Source organism: Cyanistes caeruleus, chromosome 9 (assembly GCF_971803275.1).
Source record: "Cyanistes caeruleus chromosome 9, bCyaCae1.hap1.1, whole genome shotgun sequence".
In the NCBI taxonomy this organism is placed as follows: Eukaryota; Metazoa; Chordata; class Aves; order Passeriformes; family Paridae; genus Cyanistes; species Cyanistes caeruleus.
In genome coordinates, this window is record NC_141709.1 from 16,782,855 (window position 1) to 16,805,388 (window position 22,534).

A 22,534-nucleotide genomic window follows, 5' to 3' on the forward strand; every position below is an offset into this window, starting at 1 on the left:
GCTGTTGGTTAAGACATTGCAGAGAAAGATCTATTCAGGAAAACAAGCCATAGAGAAGAGTCACCTCTTGTTTAATTTCTAAACTAGGCTGGTGCTTGCCACTATGTAGCAAAGTTTTGCTGTGACAATTATCCATTTGTTTATATAGCTATATATATGTGGACCTTTCTTTGGTGCATCTCTACTGCAACCAGTAGAGAATATTTCATCAGTTCAGTTTGTACTCTCTTTAAGCAGTTCAGTTTGTCAGATATTTTTCAGTCTTTATTCTTGTTGTCACCTATTTTTGCTCTGTGCAAGTAGAGACTTCCACAGTTCAGAAACATAAAGTACATGAAATAATACAATTTGGCTTCAGTTTCATTTCCAGATTAATGAGTGACATTGTGTCACTTAAAATTGTTACATGCTGAAAATGCAAAAGAGGTATTAGAGAATGAACACATACACACCTTCAGACCTTAGTCTGGAGAAAACACTCAAATATAAAAGGAATGAGATAATTACATTCAATGTGGGAAATTCACACATAAGAGAAACAGTATTTTTTAAATATGTTGCCTCATCACTAAATGATACTGTTACCCAAAATGTCCATTAGCCAGTGATCCCTAGAATTATTTATGTAAGTTCTTCCTTTACCTTATGACCACTTTTCCCTGAAAATCCTTTAGTTAAAATTTAGTTTAGAAACTGTGTGTTACTTGCCACATTTAGTTATCCTTTTAGTTAAAATTGCTATGTTCCAGTGTTCTTTTTGCTGCCATCTCATCAGCATACACTTCAAATCCACTGAGTACTGTAGGAGGCCTTTGCTTATTTTTGATTTATGATGACACTTAACTGTACATGGTGAGCTGACCCTGGCTGGATGTTAAGTGCCCACCAAAGCTGTTTTATCACCCCCTCCTCTACTGGACAGAGGACAGAAAATGGATTCCATTAGAGTCCATGGACTTGTGGATGTCAAATTTGACTAAATGGTCTCTAACCCAATCCTCCTTTACTAAGGAGAAGTCTTTATTTCTCCAGATGTTCTCCCTGCTTTCCTGGGTCAAGGATTCCCGAGGGCTGGATTTGCCAGTGGAGACCACAGAGAAGATGTTCAGTATCTCAGCCTCCTCTGCAACTCCTTGCAAGGTTCCTTTACCCATTCAGTAGCAGCCCCACATTTTCCCTCACTTCCTTTTGCTAGTGAGGTATTCATGTTATCCCAGAGGCACTCCCATTGTTCCTGATGGGCTCAGCCCTGGCCAGTGGCAGGTCCTTCTTGGAGCCAGCTGCCCTTGGCTCAGTCAGACCCAGGAGAAGCCTCTCCCAGAACCCCTGTAGCCCACCACTACCAAAACCTTGCCATGCAAACACAATTCATTGTGCCAGCTGAAATCTGTGTCTTCTAACAGCAGATGGCATCCAGCCCCTTAGGAGCAGACAGGTCCCAGATAAGCCTCCCATGACTACATCATGGAGATATACATGGATTTTCCCAGAGTAAGGATCAGATCAGTTTCCAAGTTAGAAAAAAAGTCTGGGTCATCTGATGCCTACTGCACTGCCCTGTTCCCCAGCCTGTTCTGCTGCGTAGCTGCTTGCTGGTGTGCCCATAAAAATTGCAGCAATCTGAAGTGCAGGATTCTCTCTACTTTTAGCCATTAGGAAACAAGCACCTTTTTTAGTTCATAATATGCTCAATTACCTTTAGATTGATCTGTGAATAAATTATAATCAAAACAGACTTACTCACCTTAAAGCTCTCTGGCTTAAGGTTTCATTGTTGATTCATTAAGTTGTCAGTTCTCTGTTGGCAGGGTAATGCCTTTTTATACCTGAATAGAGACAGGTTTAGTGGAGGATACTGTTGTCTTTAAATGAGCAGGATTTAGGTTTTTTGATAAGAACAAATTCATCAATGATGAATCCCTGGAGTAGGTACTGAAACAAAAATCACAATGTTGCTGAAGATTTATACAGTTCATCACTTAAAAGGCAGCTTTTGGAAGCAGAGGTGGGGGGAGGAATTGGATTTTTTGTTTTCTTTCTGTAAAATAACTCCAGCAAAATATTTCAAGCTTACAGTTTTGGGATAATGAAATTACAAACAATGAAATAATTCAACTTAATATATTTATTTAGACTCCATTCTCAATGTTATCCCTCCAGTAGAAACACACTGAATTATGTCTATATAGAGACAGATGGATACAAATAATACAGCTATAGACATCACTGATACAGATATATAAGTAGACAAGAATTATCTAATTACTCTGCTTGTTGCAATCTTCTAAGCACTTGCCATGCTCCACATATTTATATTAATTGTTTTTTCTAGGCAGATGTTGATATGACAAAAATACCAGTGCATGGAGAGTTTAGTGACACTGGAATGTCTGGAAATTAAAAAAAAAATAGAAGTACTGTATAAAGATTTCAAAAGCAAACAGAGTTAAACACACCAAGCTCTGTGCTCGTGCTTTCATTGGGATTTTGTTGTTAAATCCCCCATATGCTTAGGAAGTTGTTCCCTACAATTATTAGAGGTGATTTAATTTTAAAATCTCTTCAATATCCATCTCTTCTTCAGTTATTTCAACATCTTTCCACTTCTGCTATATCCAGTAACACACTTCATTAAAATATTTTTTGCCATTTCATATGGCCTTTGACTGCAAAATGTTTGAAACCACAGCTCTGAACAATAAGCAGTCTCCTCAGCATTCCATATGTCTGTGCATTACTCATAAGGGGAACCATCAATAAGTCCTTCCTAAGCTCCTGAGGCTACGTTTTCATGTATTATTTATTGCTATAGAAAAGATTGCTGGTTTTCAGTGTTGTTTAATGAAATTTAGCTTGGCTGCTTGTGAACTACTAGACCCAAAACACAAAATAACCAGGCCATTTGTATGGGCACACAGTCACCTTCTGTGAAGTCACTGGAAGCTCACTGTGTGTGTGCCCAAGCCTGGACCAAGACCTATGCATTTCCTTAATTATTTTTAATTCCATTTAGCCAAATTCTTGATTTAAAAACAGCAGTGCACAGCAAATATGAAGGTTGGATGACAGTTTTCTAGATTAATCATAATTTATTTTTAAAATATGTGGATTATATGGTTTCATTTAACTGCACGCATGTCATTACAAAACATCCAAATTATGGAAATGAAGGCATAGCACACATCTCAAAATGCCTGCTGTACATTCCAGCTAGCAGCTATGTTAGATATACAAATCTAAATGCTTCCATCTCACAACTATGAAAATGAACCTTTGTAATGCACTTTTCACCTATACACAAAAAGAGATTATTTTTTCCACACTTTCCCTTAGATCACCTATTTAATTTCAGTATGCTTAGTGTTTCTGGCTGTAGAAATTGGGAGGTTTGGTGTATATTAAGAGAATAGAAAATTAAAGGATTTATTCTGCAAAGATTTGGCTGTTGTTCCCAAAGATGATCTTCAATCAGTCAAGCCGTGAACAGCTGTCTCCTTTCTCTACTACTTCAGTTAAAACCTCAGCAAAATTAGCTTTGCTACCTACTCTCAAAGTCAGCAATTCAATTCCTGGCCAGACAGGAAAGAATCCAAAAATGCTTTGTCATCAGGTCTCCTGCCCTCTCAAACCAAAGTTGTTGGCATCAGCACATAAATTATGGAGAGGAAATAGTTCCTCAGTGACAAAGCTACTACTTATTCATAGCCAAAAATATATTACTAATTGATTCAGCCTAGTAGATGAACAAGATCACTTTTTATCAAAATTCGTAATTTTTATAATTCTGCAAAATTTTTTACATTTTCTAAAAGTCCTGTAGAGAATTGAGTTTATGTGTGTGTGCTTTAGAGCCTATTGATTAGATTGGAATTAGACAAATTCTTCCTTCTGCTCATTTTGCCGGTTAAAATAATTCTGCTTTTGCTGCCTTATTTGACTTCAATATGTAAGGCCATCACCTTACTGCTGTTTGCTGGAATTCTCAAAGCCTGATTTTGAGATGTCCCAGAACATTTCATGTACAGAACTGCACAGAAAGGGAAGTTTGATGCGTGTAAGGAAGCCCTTGAACATGGCACGCAGGAGCAAAGTTCCCATCGAACAGACAAAATGAGAGCTCTCTGCCAAAGGGCAAACTCAGGCTCCCTCTGCCTTTGGGACACATGGGAGCTGCAGCACCACCAGTCCTGCCTTGCTTTTGCCCTGACTGTGGCTGTGACCCAGAGCAGGGTTCAGTCCCAGCCTGCACCTCTGGAGAGCTCCTGCATGTGGTGAGGCTGGAGCTGACTGGCTGTTAAAAATGCCTTGAGACCACAAACCAAATCTTGGAAGCAGGGGAGCATTTCAAGGACCTCACCCTCTGGCTGTATGCTCAGAGTGCCCAAAACCCAGCAGCCAAAACCTTTTGTTTGTCATAGCAAGAAGCCTGAGGTGCCAAGGTTGGGTATTGTGACTGATGGAGATCATTGAGGAATTTTTCTCCTAAGGATTAGCAGAAGAGCAGAGTAACCTCTTCTGGATTTACTTTATTTTAAAAAGTAATAATTTGTAAATTTTTAAATAATCTGGGGTTTAAAATTCACATTGAAATTCCCTCTTAAAAAATTGATAAGCACAGCAATACTGTATCTTGTTCGATATGCTCTTTGAGGTTGTATTATTAGCGTGAATTAATGCCAGCAGCTGCTCAGGCTACGTATCCCCTGTTACTACCTGCTGCTTTCTGCAGTTCTGCTGTAGCTTCTGAACAGGCTTGAGTTAGATGGATAAAATACTTGTGCAGAATAAGGAACTAGTTTCAGGGGAGGAAGGGCATGGTCTATTGCGTTGAACAAAAGTCCATTTTTCTGCTATTTTTCGCTCACATAAATCTGTGATTGTGGCACATTACAGTTGTCCATATATCTTGCAGGTAAGCAAAAGGATTTATTTTCTGGGGGGGAAGATGAGTGTTTCAGGAAATCTGATCCAGCCCTTTCATGTTCTTGGGTGAGATACGAGTTTTGCAATTCAGTGAAATCTTCCTCTGGAGTTAGCTTAATTGGGTTCAAGGACTAAATGTTGCAGAAAAGATTGCAAGTGGGACATAGAGGAAAATTAGGAGATTATAATGTGTTTCAGTTCATTTGGTGTTTGTTAGCCTTACTTTGACAGGTCAAAACAGTCTTCTGTTATCACACTGCCAAATACATGTTTGTAAGCTTTAAAAGTATTTATTGATTTTTTTCAGATATTGATACAAATAATCTTAAATACTGGTGGAACCCTTCTATGTAAACTGATCATTTTATGATACCTTTCCACATAGTATAAAATGAAACAGAAATAAAGTTACGTATTTGAATTATTTAACATGATACATTTTTATATATAAGCAAGTATGCAATGGGGAAATAATAGACTGTTGGATTCTGACCTGCAATTCAGCTATTTTTCTGCTGTGAGATATTAATATTTTAATATTCAGTATATATTTCCAAGTCAGATCCCAATGTTCATATTTGATTTTTATTCACTTCTCACTCTGGTGCAGTCTTACTGATTTCAATTTCAGCTTCCTGAATAAGAAGCAAGTTGCAGTCAGAATGGACTTGAGGTCTCACCCTTGGGATCAGACTCATCTTTAACTACACCTGCTTACTAAGCATAATCCTGTTTACTGATTTTTGTTTCAGAAACTGCCCAGTTTTGGGCCTTACCTGGAGCAACGCAGAAAGATAATAGCTGAGAACAAGATTAAACTGAAAGCACAGAGCATGGCTGCTGAGTTTCCTGAGAAAAAACACTTTGTTCCGAAGAAGCCTGTTCCAGCAATCAAGGTAACAAAAATACATGCATAAGAAGTGATAGGCAGTTGACATGCACAGTCATTTCTAGCAGTTTGAGTTGGTTATTACTGCTTTTAAGCTTGTTAGACCGCATCAAAGACAGCTCTTTATGCAGACTTTCCAGCTTTTAACCAAAATCGATGGGAAATGATTTGTGATGTGCATGTATAGGTATTTCCCTAATGTCATTTTTCAGAATGAAGATACTCAGGCAATGGAAGAGTAGTTGCAGAACAAGCAGGGGTAATGCCTTGAAGAACAAAGCAGACCTGTTTAGAATTCCTTTCAGTTTGAATGCTACAGTATGAACTGTTTTGCATGATACCTTTGGATTACTTGCACTGTGCTAAATGCCTCCATCCCTCATGTTGGATCGATGGCAAAGGCTGGTGCTCAGTTCATATAAAAGCTGTGTCATAGGTTTAGAGATTGAACTTTTAAAGCTGGAGAATGTTTGTCTAAGTAGCTGATCTACCATCTACAATGAGTAAATGTCAAGGTAAAAATAAAGCCTGTGACCCCTATCTACTGCATAATCCATACATTGAAGCTTTTCCCTTCCCTTAGGTAGTCAATAAATATCAATAAAATGACACAACATGAGCTAATTATTCTAGGTGTTCACTTTAGTGCTTACTTAAACTTCAAGTCTGATTAGGAAAAATATTTTTTTAAAATCAGGATTCTCATGTAGACCATTTATAAAGCAATATGAAAATAATATCTGTTGACCTTGCTGACTGTCTTCTTCATATATATGGGTGAATATCAGATGTCTGCATGATTAGATGTGTAAGAATTCCTAAAAAATAAGGCCAAGCATAAAATAGAACATGAGCTGTGGCTCAGAAAGCCACATAATTCCCAAGAGAATTTTGCAGTTTACCGATGCATCCAGTATTCCAAGCTAGCTGGTAGGATGGCAGAACCAGACAAGGAGAAATTTTGAATCATCTTCCTGTTTAAGTTAATTAGTTTGCTCCTTCTGTAGACCTCTCTCAGGTTTTTGGATTGTTTATTTTGGTTTATGTCATGCTTTTGAAAATCCCTCCCCTCCTCTTGTGCTGAGGTTCCCTTCTACATATATATATATATATATATATACAAAAAGTTCCAAAGAACAGCAAAATACTCTTTTTTCCTTGCAATGATGAGCATTTTCAAAGCCTGCTTGACCTCAGAGGTTTCATGGTTCTGTTCTCTTTGCAGGGAGAGTATTGATGTAGGGAAAAAGAGAAAGAAGAAGCAACAGCCAATAACTGCATTTTCAATGAGATGGCTTGCTTCTGAAAACTGCAGAAAACCAAAAAACTGATAACCATCCAAAAGCAAATAAACTGAATGAAGGGAAAAGTTTAGCAAGGGGGAAAAACAGACATGAAGACTAGGAGGAAAAAAAAAAAAAAAAAAATTGAGGTCAATAATTTATCATGTCTAACTCCAAGTAGAAAAGCAAAAAAAAGATCCAAGTAGTGGGAGATAGATTAAAAAGAAAAAAAGAGAGCCCACTGCAGGGAAGAGGAAAATTCATTCCCCCAAACAAAAACATTTGTTTACACAGATATTGAATACTTCTGAGTGGTGTCTGAGGAACTTCTCAGCCAGAGAAATCAGGGTATCATCTTCCTCACGCCTCCAGTTAAATGTGACTGAAGCTATTAGAAGAAGACAGGCATTGCCAAAGCTGACTCCTGGCAGTCTTTCAGTCTGGCCATCTCTTTCGAAGGGAGTGTTCTCACTGTAATGACAAAACCAGCAGTGAGAGGTGTTGCATTGGGTTTGCATGGCAAGGTTTGATAGAGGTGGGGCTGCAGGGGTGGCTTCTGTGAGAATCTGCTGGCAGCTCCCCAGGGCCTGGCAGAGCCACTGGCACCCAGCTGCAGGACAGAGCCACCACTGGCCAAGGCCAAGCCCATCGGCAGCGCCTCTGGGATAATGTATTTTAACAGGGGGGGAAAAACAGCAACTTCAGTCGCAGGGAGGAGTGAGAGTATGGTCTCTTCAGGGATCTGCTTGATAGAGGACCATGCAATAAAGTCCTGGAGGAAAGAGAGGCCCAAGCAAGCTGGTAATAGCCAAGAATCACCTCTTCCAAGCTCAGGAGTGATGTACCCCAACAATGAGGAAGTCAGTGAAAAATTCCCAGAGACCTGCAGAGATGTACAGTAGATCCTGGACAAACCCAGACACAACAAGGAAACCCTCAGAGAGTGACTAAGATGATCAAACTGCAGGAGCAGCTTTCCTGTGTAGACAGACCAAGAGACTTGTGGTTGTTTGGCCTGAAAACGAGAAGGCTCTGGGGGCACTCTAGACCCCATTCCTGTACCTAAGGTGCCCTTAGATGTACAGATAGGTGCCCTTGAAAGAGCTATGACCCCTGCATTGCCTGGTTGTATTTTTGGGGAGTTGCTACAAATTCCCTGATGCCTCCCCAAAATTTCCTCGTCCATCTAATTGGCTGTTGGGTTGGTAATATGTAAATTCCAACACCTATATAAATTCCACATGCTGTCAAATTGCCATTTATTTGTCAATTTAAAACCCCTCTGTGATTATCCAAAATCTAATTTATTTTTGGATGTCTTTTCCCATGAATTTTCTCTTCAATATTAATTGAAACTGCATGTTTTGATATTTGGCAGAGTTGTTTGTTCTTTTCTCACTTGTCTGTAATATTAGAAACTGTGCTCTATGTGGGTATGTGCCCTGGATCTTTTCTTTTCAGTTGCAGTTTTGTACAGCTCCCACAGATGTATTTGCCTACCTCAGGTTGCCTCCTTATTGCTTTAATTTCTTTCCTTATATGTTCCTGTGTTTTTCTTCCTAATAATTTAGTTCTTTGTCCTTCAGGGCCTATACCACAATATTCAGTCACCATTTATCTGCTTATTATATTTCCTCCTTTCTTTATTCCAGAAGCCTTGCTGTAGACATTGTTTGGTAATTCAAACATTCTGGCCTAGCTCTCTTAGCTATTCCACCTGCTGTTCCACCTGCTGGAAAAATATCCACAGAGATCCTCTCTGAAATTCCTTGTGTTTGAAATATTTTTCATCCTCATTTGTACAGATACGTTTACATGGTCTTTTGCACCTACATACATGCAAGTCTTTTTCTGCTGGTGTGTAAGCACCCATCTAAAAGCCAGCATTGCAGGAGGCATTAGCCACATTTAGTCCAGTGCTGTGCTAAATCTCTAAAAGCCTCTTGAGAAGTAAGGGATATTGAAGTAAGGACAGCTCTATTTTGCCATAACTATTTTGTACCCTTTGGATCCTTCCTGGCATGTATCTGTGTGTTTGACATGAGTTGTTTTACCTTGTGCTTACCTGCCTTGAAAGACCATACTGTAATTTTCATCATAAATGTGGAGACATTGCATATTTCAGGTGGAATTATGCATGTGTCTACCCTAATTTATGGGACTCTAAGGCTGCTTCTTCCAAGTATATAGTCCAACGTGAATCACAGAAATAATCTCACCTGCAATAGTACATAATAGTCCTCTCCTCTCCAAACCTCTCCTCTCCTCCACCCCAGGACATGGTTTTACGCTCTGGGCTGTCCAGGCACAATGCTGACCCACACCCAGCTGTGCCCACCAGCACCCCAGATCCCTTCCTGCTGCTCTGGTTCCATTTCTGCGCGGTGTTATTCTATCCTAAGTGCAGAAACTGGCATTGGGACTTGTTAAATTTCATGCCATTAATCACTGCCCAGTGCTCGGGGCACTGTGCTTCTGTTGGTAGAGCTGGAATGATCGTGTATTCCACATCATGGCTGATTAATTACAGCAGCACTACAGCAGTTATGGGGGCTACTTCGTTTGCCTCTGATCAGGACAGTTCCATGAGCTGTCAGTGGTGTCTCCTACCCTGTTTTCTCTTGCAGCTTTCTTTAATCTAGAATGTATCTGCTGGCAAGATCACTAAAAGTTACTTACTTTGATAAGCTGCTTGTCGAAGTGCATTTTTTCACTGTGATAGTACCTGTTCAACTAGTTTTATAAAATACCTACAAGTTCCTTGGATTTTAATTTAGTTTAAATGAGAACTTGTATCAACTCTACAGTCTTCTGGTTCAAAGCTTTTCCTGAAACACACTCAAGCATATTAAACAGCATCACAGCTTAACCAGAAAATTGAGATATTTTGTTCTGCTAATACTTTATTTTTTCTGAACATTGATCATTGTATTCAAGCCCTTTATTTTTGGCTCTGTTTAGCCACTTCATGGCTAATTACTTTTAGAGCTCTCTTGTGTCACAGGCCTCTGTTAGAGGCCTTGTCAAACATGAAAATTACTGGGATTTTGGTTATTTAAGAGTTTTTTTGGTTTTTTTTAAATTTATTATTTAACAGTCTTCATAAAGAATTGTGATCGATACAAGAAGCATAATTTTCATTATATAAACCATATTGAATTATGTCACAAAGGTTCATTTAAGTGGACAACACTCACAGGCTTATAGTGTGAGTTTTTGGGATTGTCCTGTGCACAGCCAGTAATTAGACTCAATGATGTGAGTCCCTTCCAACTCAGGATATTGTATGATATGGTATGATTCTATGATTTGAATTATTTCCTAAGGCCCACTTTAGCTAGTACTGCAGCTGTTAAACTGAAAATCAGGCTTAGAGGGTCCCTAAATCTCAGAGTACCTTTAGTAGCCTTTTTTAAGTGTTGGCAAAGTGTCTGTAATCTTTCAAGAAAAGTCAGTTTTATGTATTTTTGTAAGCTACTTTACTGTAAGTTGACCTTGGTCACATACCCTCAGATTCTGGTGACTTTTTATTCTTTAATCCATAGTTTTATTTCTAACATTTCTTCTTTTCATCTCTGGCTCTCTGACTGTACCTCACCTTTACTGCCAAAAAAGATCAGGTGGAAGGCAGGCACCTCCCTAACGTGTGTTCCCATTGACTTGCTTTATGACGTGCAGTACCTGCACTGTGTCTGGCTTTCTAATGAGAGCTCAGTGATGTTCATCATCTCTAGAACACAGTGTGGTCTTTTACAAAAGCATCTGCATGAAGATGGACACAGCAGGTCTACACTGACCAGAGCTGAACCATGAATTGTATTTACAAATACAGGTTTACTAATATGATGACTAATGAAAAGCTAATTATCATAAAATGGTTGATACATGAACATTAAAATGCACCTGTCATAGAATTGCAAACCTAATATCCTGCTGAACAGATCTTCTCCTTGTGTATACTCAAACCCACATCTGCTTAGCTTAGTGACAAAAAGAAATTTTTTTTCTGTATTCATTAGTAACATAAAACTAATGCATTCTGCTCTGATTCTCTCCATAGCAACTGAATTCCCTGACAGCTCCAGTTGCAGGACTACATTTATTTCCCTGTTTTTTCAGTATGGTTATGTTGAGAAGAGGAGGACAGCACAGCAGTAATCAAAATGAGTACTCTAGGTCCCTGCTGTTGCAAAGGTGCAGCTTAGGACCAAATTTAACTTCCAGGGTTTTGGTGTTTGGGTTTGGTTTTTTTTGTTTGTTTGCTTTTTGTTTTGTTTTGTTTTTAAATTGCTGCTGGTAATGCATAAGCCAGAAAGAACACAGCTTGACTTTCAGAACCTGGCTTCTGTTTGCAGGTCTGGCAGTTGGAAGGAAAAAAAAAAAATAACAAATTTAATCTGTAAACAGTGCAACTTTGATCCGGAGGCCATTGAGATATACCAAGTGTGGAATCCCATAGTGCCATTTTAGACAGTTGCTTTTTGGAGTGAAACTGCCTAAAACAGTGAAAGCTGATTATTTCTTGCTGCACTGTTTATTTTGTTCCAAGCATTTATGATTTGATGAAAACAAGAAGCTCTGAGATGCTGTAAAAGAGTGCACCTGCAGAACATCTTTTAAGTACCATTGCTTTTTTAGCCAATAATATCTTGAAACTTTGCAAAAGAATAAATATACAGTCTTTGCTTGAGAGAAAAAAGTGATTAAAAGACACAACACCAATGAGTGTAAATGAGCAGTAAATCATTGACACAGTCTTTTGAAATTTTAAACCTCTAAAGTGCCATCATGCTACCTATTTGGGATTCTAAGTCCCCAGAAGTGTATTTCTGTGGGCTGTGAGAAGTGAGACTTGGTTTAAAATGCAGAAATCACAATGCCTTATGCATTGTTTTTGTTATTCCCTTTGTAAGTTTGTAGCTGGAAAAATCAATTTTGATTGTGTTGTTTCAAGCAACCATTTCCTGAGCTATCGAACACTACCTTAAACCTTGGACTGTCTTCCCCATCTCCTCTGGCTGTTTCCCTGGAAGGGTGTTAAACACCTCACTCCTTTCCCATTTAAAAACCCTTCTCTAATTTCCAGCTTTGAATTTATTCATGGCTAGTTTACAATCGTGTGTTCTGTGCCAGCATTGTCATTTAACTTAAATAGCCCTTTTTTCTCCCTGATGTATATGTATAGAGACATTATATTCCTGCTCTGCCATCGTCTTCCTAGGCTAAACAGCTTGTAAGGTTCTTTTTGTCTTCTCTCATAAGCAAGACACTCCATTCCATGCTTATTTGAGTAGCACATCTCTGCAACCCACTTGAGCTCTGTGGGTTTTGTTAACATCCAAACAATATTTAAAGAATCCTGATGTGAATCCAGAACCTCCCTGAGAAAATTACCCATGCTTTTTAAACATATGGAGTTTTTTAGACTGAAAAGCTCTTCAGTATCAGAAATCTCCCCCTGTTGATACTTCTGCAGCACAGGCAGGCAGTGGAAAGCTACTTGATTGTCTGTTGTGCAGGTTTTACATCATTTCTTTAAGTTCTTGAGCACACAGCTCATCACTTGCTGGCAACATGCATTGTGGCAGTGGAATGTTTGGGGGCTGTATACACACAAGAGAGGCTCAAAGACTCCTAGCATTGCTGGGGCCAGTAGGTCACACAAAGACACGTGTATTTTGAAACCTGTAGCAGGTTCAAATGACAAGAGAGTTGAAACAAACTAGTCTACCACTATAGTATTTCAGCTGACACAAAAGACTGCAGACACCTGAAAAATGCTGTAAATCCAGTAAATCTATGAATGTTTCTGAGCAAGAACTGGAAATGAAAAGACAGGGGTGTAAGCAGTTCCTAGGAGATCACATTTGATTTAGTTACTGTAGTTCATCAGTGGAGTCACTGTAAAGGGCTTTGTGTTCCAGTCTTGTTCTAGTAAAAAGCATTAGCTGGAACACTTTCATATTAGTTAATTGACCTTTTGCAGTAGTTTAAGCAAACAGATTTTACTTCAAATTTGCAGTGATTTTGGACCATGCACAAAATCAGCTTGCACAGCTCGAGTGATGAGTGTTAATTCATTAAGCTGTGATAACTTGCTCACAGTCATCTGTCCACACTCATCATGCTGCCTTTAGCAATGTGCCATAGCTGTTTTATGCTGAAAGAGCATTAATGTTCTCTGCATGTTGCTGAGAAGAACTGGAAGGCTTTTAGCATTGAATAAATGCAACCAAGGTATTTCACATGGCAGCAGCTATGGGGTTTGGCAGAGAGAAAACATTTGAGTGTTTTTGGAACAAGGAAACAGTACAATTTGCCAGTCTTTTTTTCCTGGGCATAGGATTTGTTTGAATTTTCTACCTCAACAGTCAGTAGGAGCAACTTCATAGATCCTAATACTGCATTCAGTGAACAAAGAAATTCATCTCTTAGCGTAAAGATACTCTGCTGTGCAAGTGCTGAAGACCAGGTAGACCTCATTCTTTCAGAAAGTAGTGCTGGGTTTGCATGTTCTTAGCAGACTAGGAAGACAAAGTTGGACTAATTTCTGCATTTAATTTATGTAGCAGAGCTTTTCTTTTTGGTGTATGCCGTGCTGACATACACCTTTTGCAGCACTGATGTGTAAGGTTGATGCAGCAAGTTCTTACCTCTGAATTTAATCCTGAAATCTTGCATGATTAGATCCAGAGCTTACTTCTGTACAGTATTTGCTATGAACTGATGATCATGTCATTTGTGCATCTTGCTAAAGAGAGAAGAGCTGTTATTGTTCTCTCTCAGTTTTTTCTTTCATTGCTGTGAGTTCTTAAATCTGTGCTAGTGAGAAATGACCAAAAATGATCTGATTACAGCATGTCACTCCTGTTTACATTCCATTTTGTTCCTTGAAGTTTCACCCAATCATGGGAAAACAGCACATGCAAAATCTAGTACTAAATGTGTAACCTATTTGTAGAACATGTTTGTACACAATGTATACTTCTAGTACTGCCTACATTCAAAATGTGCCTGTATGGAAAATTATTCATATTTTACAGGGGATATGAAGGTCAGCCTCTTGGAAATTTATAAGAAAAATCCTAAACATCATCAAAATGCATGGCCAAATCTTCCATGTGAAAGTACTAGAGAGCGCTCCAGTGGAGCTGTAGAGACTGACTAGGTATCTTATAAATGAGTCAATAAGGTTTCTTTCCCCCCAGGATGTAATTGGAAAAGCACTGCAGTATATTGGAACATATGGTGATCTGTGCAACACGGAGCAAGTTGTGGCTCTGATTGACGAGGAAATGTGTATCAACTGTGGCAAATGCTACATGACCTGTAATGATTCTGGCTACCAGGTAAGAGCACAGCTGCAATTAGCAGAAAGGCACGATGAGTTATCTTTCTGCTGCTGGGAAGAAAGAATTCACCTTCTGTTAATGAGCAGGTGGTAAAAACAGATGCCTAAAATGTTGATTTCAAAGCCCATCATGCTCCCAGGCTCTGGCTCACAAGCCCTGCTGGAACACGGCTGCTCCTGGGGGCTGCACAGACCACGTCACTGTCACAGGGCCCTTCCTGCAACCGGGGTTCTTTGTCAGAGGAAGAAAATGGAGGAGCCCCAAGAATGAAATGTAGTTCTTGGTGGTTATCAGGTAGATAATGGAGAAAGGGAAGAACACATCCCTTCCCACCAAGGGGATGTGGGGAGACATGGGCTGGTCTTAATTGCCAAATGCTTTTTAAGAAACCCAGTTCTGGTTCCCTCAGAGTAACCAAACTCATTCAGGTTTCAGGCAGATGGGGTTTTGTTTTGATCTTGACTGAGTTACAAATCCTTTCTCCAGGATTACTGCCAGGGTTTTAGAGCAGCAGGTTGAAGCTTGCAAAAATCATTGTGACCAGAAAATGGCCCAATTTTGAGCTGAGTCTCCTGTTTGCAGCAAAGTACTTCTCTGATTGTTCAATACAGTAGCAAGTTGTATGAAATATATCAGCATGTCTAGGTGCTATTCCATGCCGTGTCCACTGGAGCTGATGGACTGGTCTGCAGTAAAAACAAAAGTACAGGAGAACTCATTTTCTTTTAGAAAATCAAAATATGGTCTAGCATAACTTTCATGGAAACCAATATGGAGCAAGCAATAATTTCTACATGAATGTTTCCATACACCTTAGTCTGAGAAGAGCTTGTCAAAAACAAATAGTTCAATTCAGCACCAAGTGTCCACTGGATACCGTGAAGTTTTGTTCAATTCAGTCTAACCAATAATAGGTCTGATAACCTGAACTACATAAAGTCACAGAAAGAAGTCTTCCATTGCAAATCAACTGCATTTGAAACAAATATGTCAAAGCAAAGGGTTTTTCCACTGATACAAGAAAATTAATGGTGTATTTATACCAAAATAGATTACTACAGTAGCCTTTTAACTGTCTAAATTTTTTCTTGACATCGCAATCTTCACCTTTCCCCTTAATTGGATTTCTCAGGAAAATTATATTTTTCATATAACCCTTAGAGAGCAAAAGATTGGGTTTAGATTTAGTAAATTTTATTTTCTGTAATTGGAAAAAAAAATCAGCACCAAAAGAACCAAAGTTTAAACCCCCATGTTTTCTAAGCACAAAAGAAAAAAGTTTTTTCCTTATTTAATTAAGGAAATTGAAAAGAAATTAATTGAACAAAATTGCAAAGGAATTCTTAATTGCAAATAAATCAACAGCAACCCCCCTCACCTTCAAAACAGCATCTGCTTTATGCTTCCCTTTGTTTCAGAAATATCCATGCTGCTCTACACAGCTGTCACCTTGTATGACTCCAACAGAAAAGCTTTCCTTAATTTAAAGTCAGCACTGTAGTCCTGACTTCCTCTCCCTCTTTGAACTCCCTTTCAAGATGTGCATTGTTGTTAGGGAGAGAGAAAGAAAGGAGTCCTCCTTAAATACTCACGAGCCAGAGCTCTCTTTGTGCTCGAGCTAAAGTAAAACTCAGAGATCCAGGGCAGTTCCTACAGACTTGGTGTCCTTACTGGTTGCTACAGCAACTTCTGTGCCTTCCTAGTACTGAAACCCCAAATCTGCCTTAGGAGCCAGCCTGCAGCAGCACCAGCACTTCCATCACCTCCCTGCCTCCCCCAGATGCTGACAGTGGTCAGGGAGGTTTGCTAAGGCACCGCTTGTTTGCTAGAGTTCAACTTTCAGGCCTGATCTTCCCTCCTAAACTCTTCAAAGTGGATGTTCAGTGTTTCTGGTGCTTTTTAAATTTTTTTACTTTTCTAGTCTTGCTTTTTAGATATTGACACTTTTGCGGTTGTGTGATGCTTTTGTTTTTGCTTTTAATTGCCATTTCCATTATAACCAGGAGCTTATATCATTGAGACTGCAACTGTTATTTCACATTCAAATACACTTATCACCCTAATTGGTAATGAGGATTCACTGCATGGAACGTGAGAACTGAAGCAAGCTCTGCCTGCCCCAAACTCTGATTATCCTTTCAAAGATTTGCAAAGGAAAGTAATCACACAAGGCACAATGAGCTGTGTTTTTCTCTGCTGTTTATTAAATTAGATCATTTATGCCGTGCTGAAATTAAAAGTCAAAAGAATGCCTTGTGATGGGCATTGTGCTGAAGCTGTACAGGTGTGGTCTGGTGCCTCCTCTAAACCAATAACCCCAGCACATTGCTGCCTTAGGAAATACTTCCTTTACGTCAAGAAGCACCCTCTGGGAGTTTAAATACTGTGGGGGAAACTCCTCCTTTTGTATCCAGCCCTTGTGGCCCACGAGCTTTTGCCGAGGTGTAATTTGGCCCACCTCTCTAATTTCAGTGTCTGGAGAGGGGTTTTTTTGTTCCCTGCCAGTGGAACAGTTGCTATAGCTGCAGAGCAGAATCACACCAAGATGTCTCCAAGTGCTGTAGCGCAGGAAATGCAGACACGAGAATGGGAGCAATTCTGCCCTTTCCCGTGCGTGACATCAATAATGTTTATTCCTGGTTGCAGGCTATCCAGTTTGATCCCGAAACCCACCTGCCCACGGTTACTGACAGCTGTACAGGCTGCACCCTGTGTCTCAGCGTGTGCCCTGTCATCGACTGCATCCGCATGGTTTCCAGGACAACCCCCTACGAGCCCAAGCGCGGGCTGCCCTTAGCCCTGAACCCCGCAGCTGAGGGGAACCTCACACTTGTTTGATGCAATTGATTTGCTTTCTAATTAGTCCTTGCAAATCCGCTCCTATGAAAAATGTAATACAGATGATAGCTGTTACAATGAACACCGCTTTCCAATTACTGTTTTTGCAACAATTACGTTTTGAAATTACAGAAAGGTGGTCGTGGCTGTCAGTTGTCCACTATTTGAAGTGTAACTTTCTTGTTACAATTCATGCTGTGATTTCAAAACTTCTCTATAGACTCTTTAATCTCTGTGTATTTTCTGGCTGGAAATATAATTAAGAAAGCATTTTTAATGAACTACAAATCAATGTACAAGCTAACTGTTTTCAAGGAGAGCATTTTGTAATTAAACATTGCATTTAGTTTTAAAAGAGTTTCTTAGAAGATGTAATTAACTACATAGCATTCAAACAAAGAGATGTGGCTTCTATTTTTCTATAGACGGAAATGAAAGGGAGTTTAAAATAGGATTTAAGAACTGGATTAATCACTTTCAACTACTACAACATATGGTAGTGTATTTTTATAATCTTTTCTAATTCTTTTTCACACTAGTCACTTTATAGAATAAATTTGCTTTGCACTGACACATGCTGGACTCCTCAGATTTCTGTGTTGCATGGGTGGTTTGATCATTACTTTCCCCCCTCAGTGAACACTTACAACATCTCTGCAAACAGTTAAAATGGCTTATTTAGGAAGTCCAGGTTGCGTTTCGAGATTCTAAGAAGCGACATTTTTTGCTCCAAGCTCATCCTCTAAATAACTTTTTAATTGTGCCAATTAATGTTCCAGAATGTTCACGTTTCAGGTCAGAGATCCGACTGCGTGCAAACGGACTGCACACCCTGCAGGCTGCGTTTGCCGAACACCGGCACACAGGGCAAACCGGCAAGGTGATTTCCCCCAGTGCTGTGTATAGTTCTAGCAGTTTCACAGCCAAAAATAAATACAGATTCATCTGTCTTACTAAACAACATCTCAATTTTAATCCATTTTTCACTCACAGTAGGAACTTTCTAATATGAACATATTGCTGTCTGCTTTACTCCACTTAAGAATATAAAGTCTTTAGTTTCATAACAATAACAAATGATCTATCAGTTCAATTTCTTATACCATATATTGTGAGCAGCAAAATCTTTGATTAAAAAGATACCCTGGCTTTTGTTTCTTGATTTATGAATTGAACACTGAATTATAAATAAATGTTGAAACCAACTTGGGTTTGTTGGTGATTTTTCTTTTTGCATTTACTAAAGAGATTTTCTTTGTAGAGCCTTGTCAGTTGGTGTTTCGCGATCTCTAAGATTCACTCCAGGAACCATTAATGAGTTAATTCACATGTACATTATTCCATTGATTGCCTACAGTGCAGAATGTGTCATGCTCTTTGCCCCTCTCTGGCACCTCTTTGTCTGCCTTTGCCTTGCCTTCCTTTTGCCTTCCTTCCCCACACTCACTGGGTGCACACATTTGTAATTTGAACATTTTCAAATGTCATTTCACGTGGTGTCCTTGCTCCACCAACACTGTTTTGCTGGTGCTTTGGGCTTGCTTGGCAGGCTCAAGTCCAGGGTCTCCATTAATAGTTTTCTTTTCATGTTTTAATTTTTCTGTTCATCATTGTGGATTTTTCAGACTCAGATGAAACAGGAGCAGACAGTCATACTGATTAGAAAATACTTGCTTGCAACTTCTTTAAAGCTCCGAGTCTTGCAGTAGTTTCTTATCTTACATGAAATACTGTGGACTCACAGGAAGAACAAGTTGTTTTGTGAATGTTGATGACAAAGTTTGGAGAGTCTCTGCATGTTCTGCTTGTCCCTCTGCTGAGGAGCTGCCTAAGAAACAGCATGCCCTGGAGTGGGGCAGAAAAAGACATTAAAAGATGGTCTGAAAATAACATTTTATGTTCTCAGACAGCAGATGCAAGGAAAAGTAGTTGTCTTCTCCCAGGCTGTTGCCAGCTTACTCTACATTCTGCCTACCAGCGAGAGGTGCTGTGTCACCTGTGGCTGAGCAGGGCAGTCTCTCCAGGTCTTCTGTTCCTGCATCCCCAGTCCCAATTATCTTACTGTCCTGAAGGTATCACATCTGGTAGTGTTATTTCTTTTAAATACAAGACAGTGCCAAGAGACCTAATTTACGTATGTAAGCACAGGTACCTGATGAATGTAGCAGCAAAATTAGAGCTTTGCAAAGAATATTCAGTAGTCACAGGACATTCTGTGTTCCACAGTGGCTATAAAGCAATCTTTGGAGAGGTAAAGGTATTCTTTGTGAATCAAGACTATAAATTTATAGTTTATAGAGGCCTCTTTCTTACTACCCGTTGTCTGCCCCACTCTTATTCTGTCAAGTCAGTTAACAGTTTCAGGAAATGCATTCCCAAATGCATTTGTTTCTAACTCTGACAGTCAGCAATAAATCCGTGTGTTGCAGGAACTCAGAGAAATAGCCACATTTAGGTCTCCCACAGGAACGTCTTAAGTCATCAGGGTAAGGTGAGGTGTAAACAGGCAGGGGAGGGAGCCACAAAAGACATATTCCTGGGGTTATATGTTTTTCACTTTGGTCTTGGGGAATCATCCCATTTGGTGCATTTAAGAGCCAAGGAAACAAATTAGAAAAATCTGGTCTAGTCTGCAAATTCTGTAGCCAGTTATTAAAAAAGAGATATGAATTTTCAAAGTGTAAGAAGTTCCAAATTAAGCTCATATATTTCAGTGACTTAGTTGCACATTTAAGGAATTATGTATTATTAAAGATATGATGGTTGACATCCTCCAACCCTATCCCTTGCAGTTTTTAGACATATTGTGCTATTGATTATTGTTACAAAATACTCTAAACTATATTTGACAAATTAAATTAGGATAGAAGTGCCATAGCTCATCCTCCGGTAACACATTCTTATTCATATCATATTCCTGAACAGAAAATGCTCCCCATGATCAGTGGATGCTCTGCAGGCCAAAAATTACTTGAAAAAGCTGCCAAATATGCTTGTGTGAATCCCAATACACCCATACATGTTCACTGGAAAAAAGAGATGTTTTGCCTCGCTAACAGACTATACAGGCAGTTTGGGTTTTGGCCTCTAGGATGAACTGACATAATACTTCTGAGGCACTAGATTGGCAACATTTTAAAAAATCACACAGAACTTTTAAAATACATAATTTCCTGATTTAAAATGGAATATTAATTTGATCTCATAGCAAAATTAAAACTAGTCTCTGCATGAATCTGTTGGGCAGCCTGTGTGTCCACTGTTGGGGCCCTGCACGTGTACACTGCTCCTTGCTTGGATCCTTTACCAATTGCTAGAGGAAGCCTTTTTAGCAGCCATCCATTTGCTCAGTTCATAAAATTTGGCAGGAGCAAAATGTAAGTTGCCCACCTAGAACTGCTGTTTCTCTTTGTTGTGCCCTGGAGGACACAGAGCTCTGGGAGAGGTGACTTGGCAGGCACGGAGTGGCTCCGTGTAATTTCTGCAGCCTCCCCACCTTCCAGTGCCTACTACTGTCACCTTTGGCCCCTGCAGCTTTGTTGTCTTGAAGCCTTTTATCTCAAGGTGGCAAAAGCAACTGCTAGATTCAAGGCAAATTATCCAAACCCCAGCTGAGTGCCATCAACCTCATGCCACATAAAAACACTTTGTTTAACACAATCCAAGACTATAGCCTTAGAAATAAAATGTTAAGCATAGATATTTCCTATCAACAAGATCTTGCCAATGCAATCTGTATGTATGTTTCATTATTTATCTACTGTAACATCAGGTTGGACATGTTAAAATTTTGTATTTTTCAATGATTCCTAGTAGAAAATATTTTTTAGATAAAATATTTATTTTATTGGCAGAAATTTCACTTCACCAGGCAGCTCCACTTCTTTGATGAACTGTGGAAGATAGGTTTTCATTGGCAACATCTGGCAACCTGGCAGATGCTCTCGGCAGCTGGATTGGTAACTTCAGAGTTGCTGCTGGGTCTTTCATATAATTAGTCTGCTTATGGGCCATCTGGGTTGCTTTGTTTTTGCTGTTGCCATTTCCTTTATTTTCTGAGAAACTAATCTTTCCAGTTGTTACTCTGGGAGATCAATTTTTAATAACTGTTCTTCAGGTTAGTCTGCTGGATCTTGTGCAAACATCCACACTGGCCTTGCCTAGGAGTAGTGGTCCTGCTTTTATCCCCTCTTTCTGAATCGGCCCATCATGATTTTTGTGATGTGGGAGCAGATCTCATTGCTATGAGTAATGAAGGATTATATGATAATGAGTATTATGCTTACTCCACAAGCAGTGAAACAAACTGGAGGTCAGCTTGGCAAGTAAACACCTCCCACCCCTGCACAAGAAAGCCCTAAACCATCCAGATCCTAACAGTAAACATGCACATGCACTCTCCCCTTTTTGGCTTAAGCACACTAAAGTTCCCACAAGGAAATGCAGTTGTTCCTTTTCTGTAAAGAACTGCAAGTTATTAAGCTTTCCCATGGCACACCTACCTGGATGCTGGGGCAGTGTATGGGAATTAACTTGGGCTCAGCCTGAGCAGAACAAAGCTCTTTCTGCTGTGGCTCAGCAGCTGAACACTGCAGCTCTTCAATTTATCTTCCCCTTGACAAATGCAAACAAATCTCTGAACTACTGGGGTTTCTTGTGGTGCTGTAGAAATACCAACCCATCCATGTACCCTTGGCACTGCAGTGCAAGAGGTGCAGGAAGATTCCTCATGCTCTGCAGGGAGCTGCCTTTGCACCTCGTGGCAGGGCTTTCTGTGCAGGGCTTTCACTGCAGCATCCCCTTCTAGGGCTGAGGTTACACCGAACTCATCTGCCTGCACTGCATCAGCCTTTCCACATATATTAGCAACCAGGACCCTTAAGGGCAGCAAACAGTTTAAAGCTGTTTCTCACCTGGTTTTGAGGTACTGTGTAAGGTTCAGGAGAATCTTAATAAATTATTTTCATACAAGTTGACTAAAACAGTGGCAACCACTGATCTTCTTTGTCTTTTTGTAAGACCAAACATTTTTACTTCAGAGCAGTGATACAGTTAACGTTGTTCCTCTGTTTCTGCCTCCAGTGGTGGGCTCTCTTTTATTGCATTTCAGCAAGCAGCAAGCAGTGTCAAATGCCTGCAGTCACCAGCTCACACTCACAATCCCTGATTAGAATCACATGCCACTGACTAACTATCATCCTAAAGGACATTGTTCTCACCTGTTTAGTCTAGAGACTACTTATCATCAC

The 22,534-nt window shown here is 39.6% G+C and overlaps 1 protein-coding gene and 1 long non-coding RNA gene across 6 annotated transcripts in view; one reads left to right on the forward strand and one right to left on the reverse strand.

Moving 5' to 3' along the window:
* DPYD (dihydropyrimidine dehydrogenase) overlaps window positions 1-18,490 on the forward strand; it is a 347,633-nt gene extending 329,143 nt beyond the window's left edge. For all 5 annotated transcript variants that reach the window (XM_086842923.1, XM_086842920.1, XM_086842919.1 and 2 more), the window contains exons 21-23: window positions 5,676-5,819; window positions 14,304-14,444; window positions 17,094-18,490. In XM_086842923.1, coding sequence (XP_086699049.1) covers window positions 5,676-5,819; window positions 14,304-14,444; window positions 17,094-17,285 — 477 coding nt within the window. In that variant the 3' untranslated portion in view covers window positions 17,286-18,490. The remainder of the gene's footprint in view (window positions 1-5,675; window positions 5,820-14,303; window positions 14,445-17,093) is intronic.
* Window positions 16,630-22,451, reverse strand: LOC147651637 (uncharacterized). The gene is made up of 2 exons (XR_015274166.1): window positions 22,199-22,451; window positions 16,630-19,130 (listed from the first exon to the last, which is right to left on the reverse strand). It is a non-coding gene; the product is annotated as an uncharacterized LOC147651637 (long non-coding RNA).
* Between the last annotated feature and the right edge of the window lie 83 nt (window positions 22,452-22,534).